Genomic DNA, 25,567 nt, shown 5'->3' with positions numbered 1-25,567 from the left:
AAAGACAAGGGGAAGGAAGTCAGTTATTTATTTTTGAGGATACACGCAGATAAGACAGAAAAATCAAAGAGAAGGCAAAGCGAATCATGTCTCACTGGAGACCAGATTAGAACCCAAAGAATCAGTTCATCTCCAAGGCCCCAATCCTGCAATGAGCTCCTGTAAGCAGGAGCCAAACTGCAAAGGTGAGCCAAACTTCTGAGCCAAACTGCCAAGGTGAAGCAGTCTGTCCAAGCACAAATCATTGCAGGACCCGGACCCAAGTTGCAAAAACATGAGTAAAAATAAGCCAGGGAGTTGCCTACTTAATCACAGGAGCAAATAAAGACCTAAAAAGCTATCCATCAAAAGCAATTTGGACAAAACATACACCTTATGAAAACTGGTTGAGTTAACTCAAACAAATAGTATTTTCTACCTTTAAATTGTCTCACAAGAGTTGACAGCATGTCATTTAGGAGGGTCAGAATATTTTTTATAAGTAATCAGTAATTAGACAGTTTTTCTATCACTATTAAATATTTCTGGGTCAAAACAGTTCGGGGCCAAAATTACTCTCACTCTTCCCCCTCAGCCATCATTTTGATAAGTCATACACAAAACTAATGTTCATGATCCCTTTCCAGAAATCTTTAGCTAACAAACACTGTTCTTACAGCTGTCTACATTCTACACAATATCACTGGATGGCAGTTACTTAGCACAACAAATAAGGCTCTGATTCTGCAGAGGTATGTACATAATCTATGTGAATACTCCCAATAAAATCAATAGGGCTACTCGCAGTGTGTAAAGTTAACTATGCGCTTAAGGCTTTGCAGGATCGGAGCCTAAGGAATTACATTGTCTTTTGTTCCAATAGCAATTCTGGGAGGAAAGGAATCAGCTTCGACCCAAAAAACTGGCAGGTACAAAAAAGAAAAGGGGTGAGTGGGTATTCCAACTAAAAAGTTAAAAATAAATAATTACATCTGAATTCTCTTGACATTTCCTGATGGAAAGCTGTGGCATGCAGCCTCATGTATAAGATGCTTATAGCAATACATTGTTATTGTGGAAATCAGTGGTCACTTTTATTTCATTTACTGCTTCAAGAATAAGCATAGTACAAAATAATAAAAGTTATCTAACTAAAGTCAGATCAGCTCATCTGCAGCCATAACAGAGCACAGAAATAGCCTGCAGTGCCAACAGCTACAAAGAGTTCACATCTGTAAGCCTTGCTGAATAAGACTGCAGACACTACCAAGCATGCCATTTAAGTGAACTAAACTGTGCCATTTATCCATTGACAAGTCATTGAAAAGAACTAAACTGATGACCTTACTCTTTAAGTGTCTTTAAAAGATACAAGAATAGAGGTATCTTCTAACATCTCACACTCACACTCTCTCTCAAAAACACTATCTGCATGTCATGTCAGTGCTTTCATCATACGCTCCCTGCAGGTCTGCTTGTTAACAGCAACACATCAGTATATAGAGAATGCGCCATGCTGTGTAGTGTCATCAAGTGGCTTTAAACTCCTTATCAGTCTAATACCATCTGGGCTACTTAGGCCAAGCAAAAGCTATAAGCTATTTGTCAATCAAGCAGCAGAGGATAAAATTGAAAGTAAGGAGCAAGACAGGGGAGGTTAGGGTACGTGCACTGCTAATCAAACTTTATACAATGTCTCTTGAATGCTGTAACTGGATGGCAAGTATTTAAAATGGTGCAGAAAATAAAGACTATGTAGTTACTATTTAGTTACTGTGAAATCTTCCTTCTCTCTAATAAGGAACGAAACAATTCAGGGGATTGTTCTGCACTGCTTCAAACACGCACCATTTGTTTACTGACTAAGATGTTGAATTTGAATTGGTTCAAGAACTTGTTTATTAAAAGGCAGACTTTCAAAATGTAACCCCCCCCTCTGTTCCCAAATGTATGAATCTGGTAGCAATGTCATTTTTTCAGATCGTTATAAACAAGAATGTAAACTGTAGACGTATTAGCATTGTCACTTGCTAGCAATTTATAAAATGCACTGCTCCAATCTCTAATCCTCTAAAATACACAAAGAGATAACAATGTGTTGGGATCTCCTTTGGGCACAATGATTACACTGTCACTTTTGGACAGAACATTGTTCAAAACTCTGTATTATGTCAAATTTAATTAAAGGTGAACTTACCATCTGGGTCTCTAAAAGTCAGTGTGATGAACTTGCTAGCAACCATGAACATGAATATCACCCAAAAGCATGCAGCTAACAGCAGCCACTGATGGTGCATGTTGTCAGATGTGAGCCATATAAAACTTTTGTATCTTCCTGCTTAAAAAAAAAAGCAAAAATTACAACATACGAAATATATTTTCTTCTATTTTATAAAACCAGTACTTTGTATAGCTGACATTAAAATACACATATTATATTTTTGCCTGAAATCAAATACACCTAGAGGAGTAAACTTTATAACAATATCGCCTTTAATATATATCATACTTCTACAGTTATGATATAATTTTATTACTAGTGTTCTAGAGGCTGCTAGAGACTCTAGCCTGGTCAAGGCTGCCATCATGCTCGGGCGCTGTATGAAAGGGCAGTAAAAGAATATTCCTGCCCCAAAGACATGACTATTTTGGGCCCCAATCCTGCAATCAGGTCCACAGGGCAAGCCCTTTTTCTCTTACAGAGCCCCATCAAAGTCAACAGGGCTTCAGGAAGGTTAAAAGTTTCACCTGGAAAGACTGCAGGATCAAGTTATTGGTTTAAAAGCAAAGTACAACAGGTGGTGAACCAAAGAGGAATGGGAGAGAGGATGGAGTAACAGTGGTAGGCTACTTATGCATGCAGTTTGCAGATATGCTGGGGTAGGAAGGCTGCATGTCGGTTTTGTTTAGTTTTGATCAGCAGCTGACATCTTAGCAATTGACTTCCATGGGAGCAGCTAGGCCAATGTTGAGTGCTTTTGCAAATCCCACCCGTAAAGGTTAAGTCTATACAACTTTTTAAAATTCTAGTTCAATCTCCATTTACCTGCTAAGACCTGAGATCCCTCAGGTGTTGATGTTTCATTGCAAGAATGAAGCAGAAGCTGTATTCCTAACCCTGCTTTCAATATCAGTACTGCTTCAACTGGAGCTGGATAAACACAAGATACCCAAGGGCCTGAACTTGGGTATTTGCACTTCACCTCTAAGAGAACTCTTCTCCGTGAAGATAAATATGATAATGAAACTTTGATAGCTCTTAACGAGGATCTAACATACAAATGTCAAACATTAATATTACTTCACAATAACGTAGTGAGGCTTAGCTAAATTATTAGCTCCCCCACCCCTTCAATGTATCATTTTTAATTTGGCTGTTAAAAGACAGTTTCCTTCATTATCATACAATATGGGTATGTCTACACTACGGAATAAGGTCGAATTTATAGAAGTCGGTTTTTTAGAAATCGGTTTTATATATTCGAGTGTGTGTGTCCCCACAGAAAATGCTCTAAGTGCATTAAGTGCATTAACTCGGCAGAGCGCTTCCACAGTACCGAGGCTAGAGTCGACTTCCAGAGCGTTGCACTGTGGGTAACTATCCCACAGTTCCCGCAGTCTCCGCTGCCCATTGGAATTCTGGGTTGAGATCCCAATGCCTGATGGGGCTAAAACATTGTCGCGGGTGGTTCTGGGTACATATCGTCAGGCCCCCGTTCCCTCCCTCCCTCCGTGAAAGCAAGGGCAGACAATCGTTTCGCGCCTTTTTTCCTGAGTTACCTGTGCAGACGCCATACCACGGCAAGCATGGAGCCCGCTCAGGTAACCGTCACCCTATGACTCCTGGGTGCTGGCAGACGCGGTACGGCATTGCTACACAGTAGCAGCAACCCCTTGCCTTCTGGTAGCAGACAGTACAGTACGACTGGTAGCCGTCATCGTCATGTCCGAGGTGCTCCTGGTCACGTCAGCTGGGAGCGCCTGGACAGACATGGGCGCAGAGACTAAATTTGGAGTGACTTGACCAGGTCATTCTCTTTAGTCCTGCAGTCAGTCCTATTGAACCATCTTATGGTGAGCGGGCAGGCGATATGGACTGCTAGCAGTCGTACTGTACCATCTTCTGCCAGGCAGGCAGGAGATGAGGATTGCTAGCAGTCGTATTGTACCATCTTCTGCCAGGCAGGCAAGAGATGAGGATGGCTAGCAGTCGTACTGTACCATCTTCTGCCGAGCAGCCATGAGATGTGGATGGCATGCAGTCCTTCTGCACCGTCTGCTGCCAGCCAAAGATGTAAAAGATAGATGGAGTGGATCAAAACAAGAAATAGACCAGATTTGTTCTGTATTCATTTGCTTCCCCCCCTCCCCCATCTAGGGGACTCATTCTTCTAGGTCACACTGCAGTCACTCACAGAGAAGGTGCAGCGAGATAAATCTAGCCATGTATCAATCAGAGGCCAGGCTAACCTTCCTGTTCCAATAAGAACGATAACTTAGGTGCACCATTTCCTATTGGAACCCTCCGTGAAGTCCTGCCTGAAATACTCCTTGATGTAAAGACACCCCCTTTGTTGATTTTAGCTCCCTGAAGCCAACCCTGTAAGCCGTGTCCTCAGTCACCCCTCCCTGCATCAGAGCAACGGCAAACAATCGGGCATCTGAGAGTGCTGTCCAGAGCAGTCATAATGGAGCACTCTGATGGGGCTAAAACATTGTCGCGGGTGGTTCTGGGTACATATCATCAGGCCCCCGTTCCCTCCCTCCCTCCGTGAAAGCAAGGGCAGACAATCGTTTCACGCCTTTTTTCCTGAGTTACCTGTGCAGACGCCATACCACGGCAAGCATGGAGCCCGCTCAGGTAACCGTCACCCTATGTCTCCTGGGTGCTGGCAGACGCGGTACGGCTTTGCTACACAGTAGCAGCAACCCACTGCCTTCTGGCAGCAGACGGTGCAATACAACTGGTAGTCGTCCTCGTCGTGTCTGAGGTGCTCCTGGCCACGTCGGCTGGGAGCGCCTGGGCAGACATGGGCGCAGGGACTAAATTTGGAGTGACTTGACCAGGTCATTCTTTTTAGTCCTGCAGTCAGTCCTATTGAACCGTCTTATGGTGAGCGGGCAGGCGATACGGACTGCTAGCAGTCGTACTGTACCATCTTCTGCCAGGCAGGCAAGAGATGAAGATGGCTAGCAGTCGTACTGTACCATCTTCTGCCGAGCAGCCATGAGATGTGGATGGCATGCAGTCCTTCTGCACCGTCTGCTGCCAGCCAAAGATGTAAAAGATAGATGGAGTGGGTCAAAACAAGAAATAGACCAGATTTGTTTTGTACTCATTTGCCTCCTCCCCTGTCTAGGGGACTCATTCCTCTAGGTCACACTGCAGTCACTCACAGAGAAGGTGCAGCGAGGTAAATCTAGCCATGTATCAATCAGAGGCCAGGCTAACCTCCTTGTTCCAATAAGAACGATAACTGAGGTGCACCATTTCTTATTGGAACCCTCCGTGAAGTCCTGCCTGAAATACTCCTTGATGTAAAGACACCCCCTTTGTTGATTTTAGCTCCCTGAAGCCAACCCTGTAAGCCGTGTCGTCAGTCGCCCCTCCCTCCGTCAGAGCAACGGCAGACAATCGTTCCGCGTCTTTTTTCTGTGCGGACGCCATACCAAGGCAAGCATGGAGGCCGCTCAGCTCACTTTGGCAATTAGGAGCACATTAAACACCACACGCATTATCCAGCAGTATATGCAGCACCGGAACCTGGCAAAGCGATACTGGGCGAGGAGGCGACGTCAGCACGGTTACGTGAGTGATCAGGACATGGACACAGATTTCTCTGAAAGCATGGGCCCTGCCAATGCATGCATCATGGTGCTAATGCGGCAGGTTCATGCTGTGGAACGCTGATTCTGGGCTCGGGAAACAAGCACAGACTGGTGGGACCGCATAGTGTTGCAGGTCTGGGACGATTCCCAGTGGCTGCGAAACTTTCGCATGCGTAAGGGCACTTTCATGGAACTTTGTGACTTGCTTTTCCCCTGCCCTGAGGCGCATGAATACCAAGATGAGAGCAGCCCTCACAGTTTAGAAGCGAGTGGCGATAGCCCTGTGGAAGCTTGCAACGCCAGACAGCTACCGGTCAGTTGGGAATCAATTTGGAGTGGGCAAATCTACTGTGGGGGCTGCTGTGATGCAAGTAGCCCACGCAATCAAAGATCTGCTGATATCAAGGGTAGTGACCCTGGGAAATGTGCAGGTCATAGTGGATGGCTTTGCTGCAATGGGATTCCCTAACTGTGGTGGGGCTATAGACGGAACCCATATCCCTATCTTGGCACCGGAGCACCAAGCCGCCGAGTACATAAACCGCAAGGGGTACTTTTCGATAGTGCTGCAAGCTCTGGTGGATCACAAGGGACGTTTCACCAACATCAATGTGGGATGGCCGGGAAAGGTGCATGACGCTCGCATCTTCAGGAACTCTGGTCTGTTTCAAAAGCTGCAGGAAGGGACTTCACTCCCAGACCAGAAAATAACCTTTGGGGATGTTGAAATGCCTATAGTTATCCTTGGGGACCCAGCCTACCCCTTAATGCCATGGTTCATGAAGCCGTACACAGGCAGCCTGGACAGTAGTCAGGAGCTGTTCAACTACAGGCTGAGCAAGTGCAGAATGGTGGTAGAATGTACATTTGGACGTTTAAAGGTGCGCTGGCGCAGTTTACTGACTCGCTTAGACCTCAGCGAAACCAATATTCCCACTGTTATTACTGCTTGCTGTGTGCTCCACAATATCTGTGAGAGTAAGGGGGAGACGTTTATGGCGGGGTGGGAGGTTCAGGCAAATCGCCTGGCTGCTGGTTACGCGCAGCCAGACACCAGGGCGGTTAGAAGAGCACAGGAGGGCACGGTACACATCAGAGAAGCTTTGAAAACCAGTTTCATGACTGGCCAGGCTACGGTGTGAAAGTTCTGTTTGTTTCTCCTTGATGAAACCCCCCCGCCCCTTGGTTCACTCTACTTCCCTGTAAGCTAACCACCCGCCCCTCCTCCCTTCAATCACCGCTTGCAGAGGCAATAAAGTCATTGTTGCTTCACATTCATGCATTCTTTATTCATTCATCACACAAATAGGGGGATGACTACCAAGGTAGCCCAGGAGGGGTGGTGGAGGAGGGAAGGAAAATGCCACACAGCACTTTAAGCACAGCACTTTAAAAGTTTACAACTTTAAAATTTATTGAATGACAGCCTTCTTTTTTTTGGGCAATCCTCTGTGGTGGAATGGCTGGTTGGCCGGAGGCCCCCCCACTGCGTTCTTGGGCGTCTGGGTGTGGAGGCTATGGAACTTGGGGAGGAGGGCGGTTGGTTACAGAGGGGCTGCAGTGGCAGTCTGTGCTCCAGCTGCCTTTGCTGCAGCTCAACCATACACTGGAGCATACTGGTTTGGTCCTGCAGCAGCCTCAGCATTGAATCCTGCCTCCTCTCATCACGCTGCCGCCACATTTGAGCTTCAGCCCTGTCTTCAGCCTGCCACCTCTCCTCCCGGTCATTTTGTGCTTTCCTGCACTCTGACATTATTTGCCTCCACGCATTCGTCTGTGCTCTGTCAGTGTGGGAGGACAGCATGAGCTTGGAGAACATTTCATTGCGAGTGCGTTTTTTTTTCTTTCTAAGCTTCACTAGCCTCTGGGAAGGAGAAGATCCTGTGATCATTGAAACACATGCAGCTGGTGGAGAAAAAAAAAGGGACAGCGGTATTTAAAAAGACACATTTTATAAAACAGTGGCTACACTCTTTCAGGGTAAACCTTGCTGTTAACATTACCTACATAGCACATGTGCTTTCGTTACAAGGTCGCATTTTGCCTCCTCCCACCGCGTGACTACCCCCTCAACCTTCCCCCCTCCCTGTGGCTAACAGCGGGGAACATTTCTGTTTAGCCACAGGCAAACAGCCCAGCAGGAATGGGCTCCTCTGAGTGTCCCCTGAAGAAAAGCACTCTATTTCAACCAGGTGACCATGAATTATATCTCACTCTCCTGAGGATAACACAGAGAGATAAAGAACGGATGTCGTTTGAATGCCAGCAAACATACACTGCAATGCTTTGTTCTACAATGATTCCCGAGTACGTGTTACTGGCCTGGAGTGGTAAAGTGTCCTACCATGAAGGACGCAATAAGGCTGCCCTCCCCAGAAACCTTTTGCAAAGGCTTTAGGACTACATCTAGGAGAACCGCAAATGCCAGGGCAAAGTAATCCTTTCACATGCTTGCTTTTAAGGATATATATTGCTCCATGTATAGTATTTTAAAAGGTACACTCACCAGAGGTCCCTTCTCCGCCTGCTGGGTCCAGGAGGCAGCCTTGGGTGGGTTCGGGGGTTACTGGCTCCAGGTCCAGGGTGAGAAACAGTTCCTGGCTGTCGGGAAAACCGGTTTCTCCGCTTGCTTGCTGTGAGCTATCTACAACCTCCTCCTCCTCATCATCTTCTTCGTCCCCAAAACCTGCTTCCGTATTGCCTCCATCTCCATTGAAGGAGTCAAACAACACGGCTGGGGTAGTGGTGGCTGAACCCCCTAAAATGGCATGCAGCTCATCATAGAAGCGGCATGTTTGGGGCTCTGACCCGGAGCGGCTGTTCGCCTCTCTGGTTTTCTGGTAGGCTTGCCTCAGCTCCTTCAGTTTCACGCGGCACTGCTTCGGGTCCCTGTTATGGCCTCTGTCCTTCATGCCCTGGGAGATTTTCACAAAGGTTTTGGCATTTCGAAAACTGGAACGGAGTTCTGATAGCACGGATTCCTCTCCCCAAACAGCGATCAGATCCCGTACCTCCCGTTCGGTCCATGCTGGAGCTCTTTTGCGATTCTGGGACTCCATCATGGTCACCTGTGCTGATGAGCTCTGCATGGTCACCTGCAGCTTGCCACGCTGGCCAAACAGGAAATGAGATTCAAAAGTTCGCGGTTCTTTTCCTGTCTACCTGGCCAGTGCATCTGAGTTGAGAGTGCAGTCCAGAGCGGTCATAATAGAGCACTCTGGGATAGCTCCCGGAGGCCAATACCATCGAATTGTGTCCACAGTACCCCAAATTCGAGCCGGCAACGTCGATTTAAGCACTCATCCACTTGTCAGGGGTGAAGTAAGGAAATCGATTTTAAGAGCCCTTTAAGTCGAAATAAAGGGCTTCATTGTGTGGACCGGTGCAGGTTTACATCGATTTAACGCTGCTAAATTCGACCTAAAGTCCTAGTGTAGACCAGGGCTTTAAGAGTTTTCTTCTTAAAAACCATGCTCAGTCGCATTCAAGTCAACTATGCTTTGGATTTTTATAGACACTGTAGAATATTCAACTCCGCTACCCTCACAGGAGGACAAATACCTTGTCTTCCATTTCTAGGTCAATTCCGATCTCCTAAGCACAACATTTCTGAATCAGGCTTTACTCCATTATCGAAAACTGGAGTCCAGAAGGGGCAAGTACTATGATTGGAATTCTAGAGCAAGTTCCCACTGATTTCTTTCCAGACTCAAATCAGCAATAGTTCAAAATAGGTTTCATTCTAGCACAATGTGTTACAGCCCTTTCCCTAAGATTCGTGCTAGAGTCTCAAGTCTCAGAGGTGACCTTTTCCAGTTTATCACAACACCCACGACAGCGACATCTTCTAGCAATTGAGCCAAAACTTTTACTCTTGTTTACAGACATCCTAGTACTTCCACCAGCACTTGAAAAATTTATTAGACTCTTACTGATCAGAAGTAGATACAAAATATGAGCCAGGAGGCCCTTCACCAATTTAGCACCATTTTTTGGAATTCTTACTCATGTTTAATGGTACCTCATTCCTTGAGTAGCTCTTCAGAAAATAACAGGATTACTCAGAGTAAGGTCTACTAAACACAAATAAGGGAGGCAGAATTCATCCTTTAATATTCATAACATATCTGCTAGGAAGACAAGTTTTGTTATTGTGATGAATATGTGGGTGCTCAGTAAGGATTATTAACCTGTATCCCCAAATGTGATTTATGTATTCGATTTCTAAGATGGTGTGTTAGACTATTAGAGAGGAGCAGACAGTTTCAATGTACTGTACTCAGATCTGCAGGGTAGTAGCAGTTGGTATATATAGGAAACCACAGCCAGATCCTGTCTAAGGGTGGAAGAATGATTCCACCCCAAGATAGGAAAACACAAGAGGCCTATCACCTGAGGAGGTGCACTCAGAGACTAGAAAGGGGACAGAGATACAGCCAGCCCCGTAGCCATGACTATTATCATTCTCATTTTACACATGGAGAAGCTGTGGCAGAGAAGTTATGCGATTTTCATCTAATCTTTTGGTAGACACATTATCTACTTTCTGCAACCACAAATGTATATTGATCATATAGCTTTCACACAGGATTCACCGTAACTTATATATTAACAGTGAGCCCTGGAGTTTGCTCCCAGGCAGCTAACCAAGCTCCCTCAATATTAACCAGCTCTTTAACTATCTCAGGAACCACGACTACTCAGGATTCTAAATAAAAGTAACTGATTTCAAAAGTAAACCCTGTTTAGAGATTATGCTCATTCAGAATAATGCCCCTTAAGAACTTACAAAAAGCAACACCTTACATTTTCCTTCTCTCTAAATCCTTCTAGGGGGATGCTCTACTGCACTCCTGTCATAAATATAAAGGGAAGGGTAAACCCCTTTGAAATCCCTCCTGGCCAGGGGAAAGCTCCTCTCACCTGTAAAGGGTTAAGAAGCTAAAGGTAACCTCGCTGGCACCTGGTCAAAATGACCAATGAGGAGACAAGATACTTTCAAAAGCTGGGAGGAGGGAGAGAAACAAAGGGTCTGTGTGTCTGTCTATATGCTGGTCTTTACCGGGGATAGATCAGGAATGGAGTCTTAGAACTTTTAGTAAGTAATCTAGCTAGGTATGTGTTAGATTATGATTTCTTTAAATGGCTGAGAAAAGAATTGTGCTGAATAGAATAACTATTTCTGTCTGTGTATCTTTTTTGTAACTTAAAGTTTTGCCTAGAGGGTTTCTCTATGTTTTTGAATCTAATTACCCTGTAAGATATCTACCATCCTGATTTTACAGGGGGGATTTCTTTATTTCTATTTACTTCTATTTTTATTAAAAGTCTTCTTGTAAGAAAAAAAAAATTCCTTTTTAAAATCTGTATTTCTAGTTCAAAAAAATCTCAACTGGATCTCAAAATGATTTCAGGTTAATCCCACCACTATGCCACCATGTCAAGGTTCCTCCCCCACTCTGAACTCTAGGGTACAGATGTGGGGACCTGCATGAAAAACCTCCTAAGCTTATCTTTACCAGCTTAGGTCAAAACTTCCCCAAGGTACAAAATATTCCACCCGTTGTCCTTGGACTGGCCGCTACCACCACCAAACTAATACTGGTTACCGGGGAAGAGATATTTGGACGCGTCTTTCCCCCAAAAAATACTTCCCAAAACCTTGCACCCCACTTCCTGGACAAGGTTTGGTAAAAAGCCTCACCAATTTGCCTAGGTGACTACAGACCCAGACCCTTGGATCTTCAGAACAATGAACAATCCTCCCAACACTTGCACCCCCCCTTTCCTGGGAAATGTTGGATAAAAAGCCTCACCAATTTGCATAGGGGACCACAGACCCAAACCCTTGGATCTGAGAACAATGAAAAAGCATTCTGTTTCTTACAAGAAGACTTTTAATAAAAATAGAAGTAAATAGAAATAAAGAAATCCCCCCTGTAAAATCAGGATGGTAGATATCTTACAGGGTAATTAGATTCAAAAACATAGAGAACCCCTCTAGGCAAAACTTTAAGTTACAAAAAAGATACACAGACAGAAATAGTTATTCTATTCAGCACAATTCTTTTCTCAGCTATTTAAAGAAATCATAAACTAACACATACCTAGCTAGATTACTTACTAAAAGTTCTAAGACTCCATTCCTGGTCTATCCCCGGTAAAGACCAGCATATAGACAGACACACAGACCCTTTGTTTCTCTCCCTCCTCCCAGCTTTTGAAAGTATCTTGTCTCCTCATTGGTCATTTTGATCAGGTGCCAGCGAGGTTACCTTTAGCTTCTTAACCCTTTACAGGTGAGAGGAGCTTTCCCCTGGCAAGGAGGGATTTCAAAGGGGTTTACCCTTCCCTTTATATTTATGACAACTCCAAACCAGGGTTCCTGAATATCAAGATATTTCCAATCTCTCCTCTTCATCTTTGTTTTCCATCATGCTGCTAGTTCATTCATATATTTACCTGCTTCCTCCGTCTCTTTAATTTTGTTTGTTTCTGAAGTGCTTCTTTTATTTAGAGATATTTTTCCTTTTTAAGCTCTTCTGCTTCCTTCTGCATTTAGTTTTAATCCCGTTATTTTTTTCTTATCTGTAGTTTTAAATTTCTTCTGAGTCTTCTCTTTCTGGAGCACATAGGGACTTTTCAGCCTCTTCCCTGTCTCTCACTTCAATACCACCAATTTGTTCTGTAGGGTGGTGAAATCAGAAAAGCTTCCTCACCATCTCTTTGGTTGCCTCCTGCTCCCTGTGCTCAACTATCTGCCCTAACTTCCAAGGAACCCTAAAGCCAGCCAGCTATAATATTCTGTCACCAGTTCTAAAAGTACTTATCACATTTTTGCTCTTTAATACATTTATTAAAGAGGGTGCAACAGGGGAGGCCTCCCGATTCATACTGAGAAAGTAGGACAATTGGCTTGTTATCTTAGATGCCTGTACATGAACGTAAGAAGCCTGGGAAACAAACAGGAAGAATTGGAAGTCCTGGCACAGTCAAGGAACTATGATGTGATTGGAATAACAGAGACTTGGTGGGGTAACTCACATGACTGGAGCACTGTCATGGATGGGCATAAACTGTTCAGGAAGGACAGGAGTGGGAGAAAAGGTGGAGGAGGTGCACTGTATGTAAGAGAGCAGTATGATTGCTCAGAGCTCTAGTATGAAACTAGAAAAAAGCCTGTTGAGAGTCTTTGGGTTAAGTTTAGAGGCAAGAACAACAAAGGTTATGTCAAGGTGAGAGTCTGCTATAGACCACCAGACCAGGAGGATGAGGTAGATGAGGCTTTCTTTGGATAACAGAAGTTTCCAGATCGCAGGCCCTGGTTCTTATGGGGGACTTCAATCACCCTGACATCTGCTGGGAGAGCAATACAGAAGTACACAGACAATCTAGGAAGTTTTTGGAGAGTGTTGGGGACAACTTCCTGGTGCAAGTGCTGGAGGAACCAACTAGGGGTTGGTCACAAACAGGGAAGAATTGGTAGGAGAAGTAGAAGTGGGTGGCAACCTGGACAGCAGTGACCATGAGATGGTCGAGTTCAGGATCCTGACAAAAGGAAGAAAGGAGAGCAGCAGAATACAGATCCTGGACTTCAGAAAAGCAGACTTTGACTCCCTCAGGAAACTGATGGGAAAGGAGTCCAGGAGAGCTTGCTGTATGCATGCACCACTACAGGCTGGGGACCGACTGGCTAAGCGGCAGTTCTGCAGAAAAGGACCTGGGGATTACAGTGGACGAGAAGCTGGATATAAGTCAACGGTGTGCCCTTGTTGCCAAGAAAGGCTAACGGCATATTGGGCTGCATTAGGAGGAACATTGCCAGCAGATCGAGAGAAGTGATTATTCCCCTCTATTCGGCACTGGTGAGGCCAAATCTGGAGTATTGTGTCCAGTTTTGGTCCCCCCCACTACAGAAGGGATGTGGACAAATTGGAGAGTGAAGGGCCAAAATCCATTTGTAAGATCTTAACTACAGTTTCTGCTAAGAACTTTTCATATAGGCCCGGATGAGGACTAGCTAACAAAGAACAATACATGGCTAAGAGAAAGCTGAGGTAAACACATAATTTTGTGTGTTTCTAGTCAGTGAGCAGAGTCAGCATAACTCCGAATGTAACTGGGCATCCTTATCGTGACTTATAGACACATGAAGCACTGAGAAAGGCCTCACGGTTACTCCTTAATGCAGGAAGGAGATAGTGGTATAATACCCCTCAGATCCCAGACAGAGTTCGGGTAGAGGCCTAATATGATCAACATGAGTTATGACACCCTCCCCTCACAGATGTATGCCAATCCTAGCCCACAGAAATGCAAGGGTAAACTTATAAACGATTGTTATTCTTAAGTACTAATTACTGCTTTTTTGCTTTAAATCTCCAGTAATGTACCTGTTGGTCAACTGGGAGAGCTGCTACCTCACTCCCCTGGACCCCAAAATTAGGATTTAACCTATATACTTTAATAGACATAGTTTGGGGGTAATTACCTGTGTGTCAGTAATATGTTAATTTGGTCCTTGGGCAGAACCATTATGTAATCTTTTAGACCATTGGCTTATTGTGCTTATCTTGTCTTGCTGCTGGAACCTATCCAGGGGTTTGGGAAAACCCATCCCCGTCGCGTCTCTCCGTCCAATGAGCACCATATATAATCTATTGTAACTAATTGTTTTGCAGCGTCTCTGAGCCCAATAAGCAAAGTGACACTCCGCCAGCGCTGTGCATAATAAACTCCTGTGCTTGACTCTACACGGTGTGGATTATTGTTCCTTCAGAGAGAGTCCTGCTGAATTGGAATTAATTTGCAAACTGGATACAATTAATTTAGGCTTGAATAAAGACTGGGAGTGGATGGGTCATTACACAAAGTAAAACTATTTCCCCGTGTTTATTCCCCACCCCACACCGTTCCTCAGACATTCTTGTCAGCTGCTGGAAATGGCCCACCTTGATTATCACTACAAAAGATCCCCTCCCACCCCCCACCCCCCGCTCTCCTGCTGGTAATAGCTCACCTTAAGTGATCACTCTCGTTACAGTGTGTATGGTAACACCCATTGTTTCATGTTCTCTATACATATAAATCTCCCCACTGTATTTTCCACTGAATGCATCCGATGAAGTGAGCTGTAGCTCACGAAAGCTTATGTTCAAATAAATTTGTTAGTCTCTAAGGTGCCACAAGTACTCCTTTTCTTTTTGCGAATACAGACTAACACGGCTGCTACTCTGAAACCTGAAAATTATTAGGGGGCTGGGGCACATGACTTATGAGGAGAGGTTGAGTGAACTGGTCTTATTTAGTCTGCAGAAGAGAAGAGTGAGGGGGGATTTGATAGCAGCCTTCAACTACCTGAAGGGGGGTTCCAAAGAGGATGGAGGTACGCTGTTCTCAGTGGTGGCAGATGACAGAACAAGGAGCAATGGTCTCAAGTTGCACTAGGTCTACGTTGGCTATTAGGAAAAACTATTTCACTAGGAGGGTGGAGAAGCACTGGAATGGGTTACCTAGGGAGGTGGTGGAATCTTGTACATCACAGCAGGCAAAAGTTTGTCTGCTGCATGTAGCCGACATGATCAGTTGAGCAGTTACACTTAACAATGGACAGTTGCTAGGTGTGCTCGCCAAGCCAGGCAACCAGGAAAAGGAATTTCAAAAATTTGTGGGACTTTAAAGGGGAGGGACAGCTTTCTATCTGCCTGACCAGAGAAATTCACAACAGTGACCAGAGCCATCAGTGTGGGGCATTGTGGGACAGGTGCTGGAGTCCAGTAACAGTTTACGTAAGCATAGGGTGACCAGACAGCAACTGGGATGGGGCGGAGGGTAATAGGTGCTTATATAAGTTAAAGCCCCAAATATCAGGACTGTCCCTATAAAATCAGGACATCTGGTCACCCTACTTAAGTAGCACAGTGTCTACACTCTGACTGCATTGATCTAACTACATCAACTGTGACTCTACACTGCTCGGGGAGGTGGTGTTATTAAATCAGTGTAGTGGGGTGCTTACACTGGCAGAAGCCAAATTTAACTGAAGATGTGTCCACAGTTAGGTCAATATAAGCTGCCTTGTGTCGACCTAACCATGTAGTGTAAATTAGGCCTATATTTTTTCCATTTAGAACGTTTATTGAGGGGGCCCACAATATCCACCGACACTCAGGCAAACACCTATTTAATAATGGGCGGAGGTTGCAAAAGTTGTTTGCAGGGTCCCTTTGACCTCTTATGCTTCTGACATAAGGCACAACTCGCACAGTATCTATTACTGTCTCAAACAGCTGAGGCCAATAGAAAGGCATTTTGGGATGTATAAGTAGGGGCATTGCCAGCAGATCGAGGGACGTGATCGTTCCCCTCTATTCGACATTGGTGAGGCCTCATCTGGAGTACTGTGTCCAGTTTTGGGCCCCACACCACAAGAAGGATGTGGAAAAATTGGGAAGAGTCCAGCGTAGGGCAACAAAAATGATTAGGGGACTGGAACGCATGACTTATGAGGAGAGGCTGAGGGAACTGGGGATGTTCAGTCTTCAGAAGAGAAGAATGAGAGGGGATTTGATAGCTGCTTTCAACTACCTGAAAGGGGGTTCCAAAGAGGATGGCTCTAGACTGTTCTCAGTGGTAGCAGATGACAGAACAAGGAGTAATGGTCTCAAGCTGTAGTGGGGGAGATTTAGGTTGGATATTAGGAAAAACTTTTTTACTAGGAGAGTGGTGAAACACTGGAATGTGTTACCTAGGGAGGTGGTGGAATCTCCTTCCCTAGAAGTTTTTGAGGTCAGGCTTGACAAAGCCCTGGCTGGGATGATTTAGTCGGGGATCAGTCCTGCTTTGAGCAGGGGGTTGGACTAGATGACCTCCTGAGGTCCCTTCCAACCCTGATATTCTATGATTCCCAAGACAGAGCCCTAACATTATTCACTGTGCTATGCACTTCCTCTGCTGTTCCCTCTGGGGCCACTGTAGTAGCATTGGGGGTGCAGGTCATGGGATGACCTTAAGTTTGGGACAATTTGGCTTTATATGGCCAGGAGATCCGCAGTGATGGCAGACTACCTGCCCTCCCTTAGGGCAAGGGCTTTTAGAACCTGGGGTCCCTTGAGGTGTTTTTTTTAATCAAAGTTGAGATTAGGTTTCTTCCTAGACCCCTTTTTTCTCTTAAACTGGTTAACAGAGAGATTACCCTTCCCCTGAGGTTTGCACCCCCGATGAACCCTTGACTCAATATATTCATCAGCAATTTCTCCTGTCTCCAAAATAGTGGAAGGTTTTTCCCCCACACAGATGGTTGCTTTTGTTTCATCAGTCACCATTCACAATAGTTCTTGCACCATCAGAACAAACTGTTTTTCATAGTTACCTTTAGGCTCATATTCAACATATGTGATATTGTCAGACCTTTTAAGATTTCTACACTTCAATCAATAGGACTCAGGCGTAATCTTAAACCTTTTCAAAATATTCTCTTTAAATCTCTTATACACCTTTAGCACCATCTTGCTCCATATCATTAAAAACTTGTCTTGCCTTCCCAGGTAATCTGGTCAAAAGGACTGGCATCCACTTATCCTCTGGAATCTTGTGGATCCCAGTCTGTCAAAGGTGGACAGGAATTCCTCAGTAGTCAGTCTCTTGAGTGGGCTTTCTCCCCTGGAGTAATGCTTTGGGTGGGGTACTCACTGGCTGAGGCTGCTGCTTTTTGCTGCTCCAGTACTTTGAGCTGCAAGGTGTGGGCTTCCATCTGTGTCTGGTGTGCTCTCTCCTTAGCTTGTAGTTGTTTCATGCATCTGCAGTGAGCTTCCTTCCCAATTTCAGCATTGGTTTTGCATCTTTCATAGGCTCTCTCCTCCACCTCCCCAGTTTCTTCCTTCTCCTTGATCCGGAGTTCCACCGTCAGTACCTGGTGCTCACATTCTTCCTGGGCTGCCTGGTGCTTCAGCTGAACCAGTTCCACTGCAGCAGCCTCTGTGGCATCTGGACTAGGAGGGTGCCCAGACCCTGCTCCTTAGTCAAAGTCTATGAGTGCAGCTCTCAGTTCTTGATCTGAGGCTTTCTTTTGGGGATACTCCCCTATTTTTTGCATAATTTGTCAATGTTGTTTGTTTCAAGATCCTCATCTGACTGTGATTCACTCTGACTGTCATTCAATCTGTGACTAATCTTTAAATACTTAAATACTCAATATAAAATTTAAACTTTTAATAGCAGTGGGGTTATGAGCTATAAACCCAATTGACCGGTGGAATGTGAATCTTGCCAAGACTACACCAATTGTCACGCTGTCTGGAGTGACTCACGACCGCAAGCGTCAACTTCAGGACAGACTGTAAAAAACTGGGCAGACATCTCAAACTGGTGGTGTGTTCTATACTTAGACTTTACCAACCCAGTAACAAATGTGAACTCCTGGATCACGATAACAGCCTTACCATGGAGTATAACATAGTCCCACTAGGCTCTGCAGTCTATCTTATCACCCAGGCAAGTTGGGAAATGGTCACTTACACCAAAAATCAAAAAATATTCAGGTTGCTTCCAGTCCCAAAAGATCAGTCACTTACCCCAGATCAATTGGTATCCTAGATCTTACACAAAGACAACGCATGTAGCCAATTCTGTAATAAACTAACTAAAGGTTTATTTCTTTTTCCTAGTTAATAAGAGTTATTTATAGGTTAAAGCAAGCCAACATATACACACACAAATGAGTCGCAATCTAAATCCTAAGGGAGAGTGGTAATGATCTGTCAGTTCAAGATGTCTCTTTCAAGGCAAACCAAGGGATAAACCTCCTGGAACTCCTGCCTCAGTTTAGAGTCTCTGGCCCTGTGAGAGTTCAAGCAGCAAAGAGATGAAAAATTCTCTTCTGACTCCCCGTTTTATCTTTTACATTTAGTCTTCAGGTCTGTGAGATGAACGTAGCATTTCCAAGGTGTGATAGGGACAATCACCAATCCTTTGTGTCACAATGTTCGTTAATGGCTCGTTTAATCTCGATAGGCAAACATTTTCCAAGTTATAAAGCAAAACTTACATATTTCCTTATAGCATGGAATACAGCATTACAAGTGAGATTAATGCATGCAGCAACTTACAAGCATTTCATAGAGACTAAATGCTAAATACACTCTTATAAGACTAATACCTATTTTGAACAAAACTAACATACAGTGAGCTGGTTTGGTTCCAGCTATGAATTTGTCAGTTCTTAGTTAATCTCTATGGCCTGGCACTTGGTTCACCAGCGTCACACATTGATTCCCAGATGTATGTCTACCCACCCTTTTAGAGCTCTCTCACTTACTCTTATAAAGGGAAGAAAACCTCACAAAGCTCAGCAAATTTCCTTCATTTTGCTTGCTAGACAAGTCTCTACGGAGTATACCTCTCAATTCTGACAGTGACCCTTGACTGTCAACAAGAGAACTGAATGTACTGACATTACTTTTAACCTCCAGGCATTCTTAATAGAACTAGCAGGCATGGAAAAACTCTCCCACCATGCATTTTAATCTTGATTACTCATTCATAAGAAGTTACAGATATTCAGGATATTTTTGCTTTGGATCCCTTCTTTGGAGATGGGCTCACTCTCTCGCTCACCAAAATCTTATAAGGGAACCAACCCTCAGCAAAAAAGGATACATGAATTTCAAATACGGAACTTGAAGAAGAGCTCTCTGTGGTTCGAAAGCTTGTCTCTCTCACCAACAGAAGTTGGTCCAATAGAAGATATTACATCATCCACCTTGTTTCTCAAATAAGTGAGTATAAGTGATCTCCTGGATTCTAACCCTTTTTAGGGACTCCTCACTCTCCCCGACTGTCCTTTGCATTGCATGTGTCTAAGGGTAGGTCTACACTAAGGCTACATCTACACTACAACCGGATTGACGCGCCGGTGATCGATGCACTGGGGGTCGATTTAATGGGTCTAGTGAAGACCCACCAAATTGACCACAGATTGCTCTCCAGTGGACCTAGGTACTCCACCCCGAACAAGAAGAGTAAGGTAAGTCGTCAGCCCAGCACGGTGTAGACACTGCACTAAGTCTACCTAAGCTACGTCGACTCCAGCTATGTTATTTACGTAGCTGGAGTAGCGTAACTTAGATCTACTTATCGCGGTAGAGTAGACATAGCCTCAAAACGCTACATCGCCGCAGGCCGCTGGAGCACTTAAATGAAAATGCTCCTACACCCACAGGAGAGAGCTTTCCCATCGGCATAGTTAATCCACCTTCCTATGAGGCGAAAGCTATGTCAATGGGAGAAGCTCTCCCGCCAACATAACGCTGTCTACACGGGGGTGGGTTGGTATAACTACGTCACTGAGGGGTGCGGATTTTTCACACCCCTGAACCAGAGAGTTATACCGACATAGCTCTGTAGTGCAGACCTGGCCTGAGTTAGCCTATGTCTGCGCTGTCAGGGAGCCGCTCTCCCACCGACATAGTGCTGTCCATACTGGCACTTTTGTCGGTGAAACTTATGTCTGTCGGGAAAGCGGGGTTCACAACCCTGACAGACAAAAGTTTTACCACCAAAAGTGCTCGTGTGGACACAGCACTACAGCAGCCTGCAGGCTGTAGTGTCTTTAGTGTAGACCTACCCTTGCTCCCTGGACTTTTCTGGGTTTTGAAAGCCCCAGGCAGGGCTCTGGCCGCTGGGCTGAGAAGTGCCAGTGGGTTGTTGGTCTTTAGTACCTAGGAGTTTTGCATTAATCCAGGGGCGGGGGGCTTTTTCGCAATCCCTCATCATCCAACGCCCCAGGAGGCTGGAGGGGCCAAGCGGGAAGCGCAGCCACAGCTCCGGCCCTCGCGGGAGATGGACCGTCTGCCCTGCCTGCGGCATCCGGGCTGCAGGGACGAGTCTCCGGCGGCGCAGCATCCCGCCCTGCTCGCCCGCCCCGCAGCCGGGCCTCCCCCCGCCCCGGGCGGGCTCGGCAGCGGCGGCACCGCCTCCGCGGGGTGGGCGCTGCGCACGGAGCCCCGCCGCGCCCGCGCCAGCCCCGCCTCCACCTACCGGGCCCTGCAGCGCCGCTCACCGCAGCCTCGGTCTCCCCGGGCGGAGTGGCAGCTCCGCGGCCTCCCTCAGTCGGCGGCGCAGGCGGCCCGGGGAAGCGGCTCTAGCGGCTGCATCGCGCCCCGCCCCGGCTCCTCCCCGCCCCGGCTCAGCGGCTGCCCTGTCCGGCCCGGCTGCCTCCTCCACATATCGCCGGGCCCCGCGGAGCTCGCTTCCCGCCGCCTCGGGGTGGGGAGGCCGGCCCGGCCCCGCAGGCGGCCCCCGCCGCGCTGGAGCAGCCCCTCTCCCTGCCGGGGCGCGGGAGGAGGCAGCGGGGCTCAGGCGAGACCCCACCTCCAGGGCGCAGCAGCGCCTCCCCTGGCAGCCTCTCCGGCCAGCTCCCTTCCGGGGCCCGACTCTGTCCCCAAGGGGGCGGGCGACACCAGCACAGCCCCCACCCCAGAGCCGCCGCCTGCCCTCCCGCCCTCCCTGGCCCTGGGGAGCGCGCTCCTCGGGCACTCGGGGGGAGGCATCCTAAGGCCGGGCTTCGCGGCCCGCTGGGGTTTGAGGGTAGCTGAGGATGTGGCCGGGGATCCTGTTTCAGTGAGACCTTCTAATTGCAGCCCTTTTCGTTTAAATCCCCACGTTCAGGCTCTCCAACCTGGTTAGCATTTATCTAATAATAACATCATAACCAAGCCCCAGTCCTGCGCCCCTGGACACCCACTTCCATAGGATTATGGACCAGTTCAGGAATCTGCCCATGGATCACATTGAAGAATCCAGGCCTGAGTGCAGGGCTGCTAATTCTCACCAGTTTATTGTGAGTCTGACAATGTTTGTTAGAGCCCAGCTGCTGGAGTCATCTTCCTGATTACATGAGAGTCTCAGCTTTCTTTCTTAAAGTTTCTAGCCCTCCCAGTTGCAGGGAAAAGCTTGAAACTGTGATCTTGTGCCCCAGAGGCTGAAACACCCAAAAGTCATATAAAACAGCCCCAAATGTATTACCTTTTAAAATCTCATGATTTTAAATAAAAAGAAAAGGAGTACTTGTGGCACCTTAGAGACTAACCAATTTATTTGAGCATGAGCTTTCGTGAGCTACAGCTCACGAAAGCTCATGCTCAAATAAATTGCTTAGTCTCTAAGGTGCCACAAGTACTCCTTTTCTTTTTGCGAATACAGACTAACACGGCTGTTACTCTGAAACCTGTCATGATTTTAAATGACAGGTTTCAGAGTAGCAGCTGTGTTAGTCTGTATCCGCAAAAAAGAACAGGAGTACTTTTGGCACCTTAGAGACTAACATTTTTTACACTTGGGATTGGCAATAAATCTAGTAAGACATGGTTCCCAAACTGCACTCCACACTGTCCACAATGCCCTTGCTAGGGGTTCCTGGAGAATGACTCGGAGAGCTAAGCATAGCGGGACTGCGATGCTGGAAAAGGAGGTGTGTATGTGAGACAAGTTCTTTCTTATGAAGTGGCCAAACAGAATTTAAATTTTTTTGGAAAACCTCTGCAATACAAATGATTAGAGTGCATGGTCATGTGTGGTACGAAAATAGAGATGATAATTATTAATGTTTGAAGACATAAATGGAGATTTTCAAAGACATCTGAAAGGATTTAGCCAGACAATTCCCATTAATTTCAGGGGTACTTCTGTGGCTAAATCCACTAGTATACATTGAAAATCTCAGCCACAATCTTATAAGAAATATAAAGAAAAAATGTACAATCTAGAAAGACAAAGACAGTTTAAAGTCTCAGTTATGCAATGAGTGTCTGCAATGAGGCCAGACACTGTGCCTCCAGAGAACCCTAGTGAAGTCATTGGGACTCTGCTCAGGGACAGGAGTCCTCCACAAAGTTCACTGCAGGACTCACATTTTAATGGGATACAGGAAGGCCCGTCCCTAGGGGGCTGCGGGGCCCAGGACAACCCCCCTTACCTCTGGCCCAGGCCCCGCCCCATTCCACCCCTTCCCCCAAGCCCCTGACCCGCCTCTTTCCGGCTTCTGCCCCCTCCCCCAAGCGACACCTGGAGCCAGCGGGGCGGGTTGCTTGCTGCTGCCGGCGCCAGGCCCCCCACTGACCCCCCAGGCTGCCCTGGACCCCACATCCCGAAGCTCTGGATACAGGGATAGTGGAGGAAGGGACCATGGTTGTATAGTGCCCAATACTGGGGCATAATAAGTATTGCAAGTATCCATTCAAGGAACATGGGTATTAAGAATGCACACATTGTTACATAATAGAGAATAGAACCACAGCATTTAATTATATAAATGTAATTGTGTTGGACTGCAAAATCTAATCCCTTTACAAAATGCACATGACCCTTTAAACTGATCCACATGGGCAGAATCCTATTCCTCTGACATCTTTGGGAGTGAGAGTGCAGGTCTCTGCCGACAGGGATCACCTTACAGGATCAGGGCTAGAGTGATTGTTCCAGACAAAGGTTCAGATTCAGAGAGAATAGAGCTGTAAAAAGAGGTTTTCAAAACTATCTATAGGACTTGGATGTCCAATTCCCAATAAAATCAATTAGAGTTAAGTCTCTAAATCCTATAGAAGGCTTTGAAAAAGTCAGCTGTAAATTACGTGTTAGTAGATGGGTTCAGTTTGGTGTAATTTCTACTGTGATGGAGCAAAAGAAAGTATAAATTAGAGCAGGGCAAGCCTATTTTAACTTAAACCTATTACTGACTTCTGTTATTCCTGCTACAACCTTTCCAGCCTCTCATCATATGGATTAAACCAGTTTAGGGAGTTTGCATCCAAGGCCTGGTCTACACTATGAGTTTATGTTGGATTTAGCAGCATTAAATCAAATTAACCCTGCACCTGTCCACACAACAAAGCCAATTTTTTCGACATAAAGGGCTCTTAAAACCGATTTCTGTACTCCTCCCCAACAAGGGGATTAGCACTGAAATCGACATCGCCATTTCAAATTAGGGTTAGTGTGGATGCAATTCGAAGGTATTGACCTCTGGAAGCTATTCCACAGTGTATCATTGTGACCGCTCTGGACAGCACTCTGAACTCGGATTCACTCACAGTCACAGTCACTAACTTGTAATGTGTATCATCTCTTATTCGAAGCCCCAGGAAGTAGTACTTAGTGTACTAAATTAAATGGATTCTTCCCTCACTAGCTAGCCAGAAGGCAACACCCCTGTCTGTTAGATGAGGATTTAGTCACTATAATCCATGTCTTTTCAGGCTTGACTATTGTACTGTAATGCGCTATATTGGAGGCTGACCAAAAAGGCCACATGGAAACTGTAGCTGGTGCAGATGCTGTACCCAGCTTACTAAGCAGATCAGGCCAATGAAAGTACATCACACCACTGCTTCACATGCTACCTTGATTATAGTTAACTATACAGTGAAAAATTCATTTAAAGGAGCTGGCCCTCATCAGTGTGACCTAGTGGCTAGAGTAGTAAAGTGGGGTGATGACTTTAGGCAAGTCACTTTATCTCTTTGTGCCTCCATTTCCACTTCTAGGAAATGGAGATGATGATACTCCTTTGCAAACTGCTTTGAGATCTACTGATGGAAAGCACTATGTCTAGGTATTACTATTTTTTATTATCTACAAAGGCTTGAATGGACCAGGACTCAACTACCTTGGAAGTTACTTCTCTCTTCAGGCAATGAGAATGGCAACTGCAACTACATGGGCACTAAAGTTAACAGTCATGGGCCACAGGCAACTTTACTGATAAAGAGCCTGTGGCTGTGGAACCTGTTTCCTCAGGCTGGACCCAAGTACTTTGAGCTTCTGAATATACTGCTATAGGCATAGGTATAATAACTGAATCCAATACAGAACCAACATATTCAAACTGAGCAGGTGAGAGGCTATGTATTCTCTGCGTGGTCATGAAAGGGTCTGAGGAAGTTGAAGAAATGGTTGTAGGCAGATTCAAATTTAGATTAAACAATTGCTGTTAATTGCAATTAAACAGCACAAACCTCGGCTACCCTCTTCTTAGTGCATGTATAATCCACACACCTTCTGGGTGTGGTGTTCTGTCCCTTCTAGTGGCACCGAGACCACTTAAAGAGAAAGAGTTAAATGAGTCTGCTCTACAGCCTTGGCTAAGAGGCAGTTGGCTTTTAGCTCATGTGGTAGAGGCTCATGCACTAAGCTCCAGAGATCCCCAGTTTGATCCTGCCCGCTGCTGACCGGGGTCTGTTGGTGTTACAAGTGGGGGCTCATCCGGGATTTCAACTGGGAAGACTCTGAAGCTCAGGATGCACTTCGTCAGCTAGGAGAAGTATGTAACCCACACACCTTCTGGGTGTGGTGTTCTGCCCGTTTTCCCTGCCAGCTTGGGACTCCAGAACCCTGCCTTGTTGAGCCAGACATGCTAGCCTGCTGCAACACAGACCGAGGTCTGGTCCATGGCCCCAAAGCTGCAGACTTTAACCAAATACTGCTCAGCAGGTCACCTATTTCCAGCACCCAGACACCCAGTTCCCAATGGGATCCAAACCCCCAGATAAATCCGTTTTACTCGGTATAAAGCTTATACAGGGTAAACTTATAAATTGTCCACCCTCTATAACACTGATAGAGATATATGCACAGCTGTTTGCTCCCCCAGGTATTAATCACTTACTCTGGGTCTTCCAATAAACAAAAGTGATTTTATTAAGTATAAAAAGGATTTAAGTGGTTCCAAGTAATAATAGACAGAGCAAAATAAGTCATAAAGCAA

The 25,567-nt window shown here is 45.8% G+C and overlaps 2 protein-coding genes across 4 annotated transcripts in view; both read right to left on the bottom strand.

Moving 5' to 3' along the window:
* CHST10 (carbohydrate sulfotransferase 10) overlaps positions 1-21,172 on the bottom strand; it is a 34,504-nt gene extending 13,332 nt beyond the window's left edge. Inside the window, exons 1-2 of one of the 3 annotated variants that reach the window (XM_048857882.2) lie at positions 20,845-21,172; positions 2,177-2,317 (exon numbers count right to left, since the gene is read on the bottom strand). In XM_048857882.2, the coding sequence (XP_048713839.2) occupies positions 2,177-2,276 (100 nt within the window). In that variant the 5' untranslated portion in view covers positions 2,277-2,317; positions 20,845-21,172. Of the gene's footprint in view, positions 1-2,176; positions 2,318-20,525; positions 20,675-20,844 lie in introns of those variants that run through there. The other 2 variants (XM_048857893.2, XM_075130530.1) reach the window with 2 other exon arrangements.
* Positions 7,197-8,994, bottom strand: LOC125639956 (uncharacterized). The gene is made up of 2 exons (XM_048857871.2): positions 8,315-8,994; positions 7,197-7,713 (listed from the first exon to the last, which is right to left on the bottom strand). The coding sequence occupies exons 1-2, from the start codon at positions 8,895-8,897 to the stop codon at positions 7,214-7,216; spliced, it is 1,083 nt and encodes a 360-aa protein (XP_048713828.2). The 5' UTR covers positions 8,898-8,994; the 3' UTR covers positions 7,197-7,213.
* Positions 21,173-25,567: the final 4,395 nt, after the last annotated feature.

This window comes from Caretta caretta, chromosome 1, assembly GCF_965140235.1.
Source record: "Caretta caretta isolate rCarCar2 chromosome 1, rCarCar1.hap1, whole genome shotgun sequence".
NCBI lineage: Eukaryota > Metazoa > Chordata > Testudines > Cheloniidae > Caretta > Caretta caretta.
The sequence above is the reverse complement of the archived record's forward strand: the minus strand, read 5'-3'. Positions and strand labels throughout refer to the sequence as shown.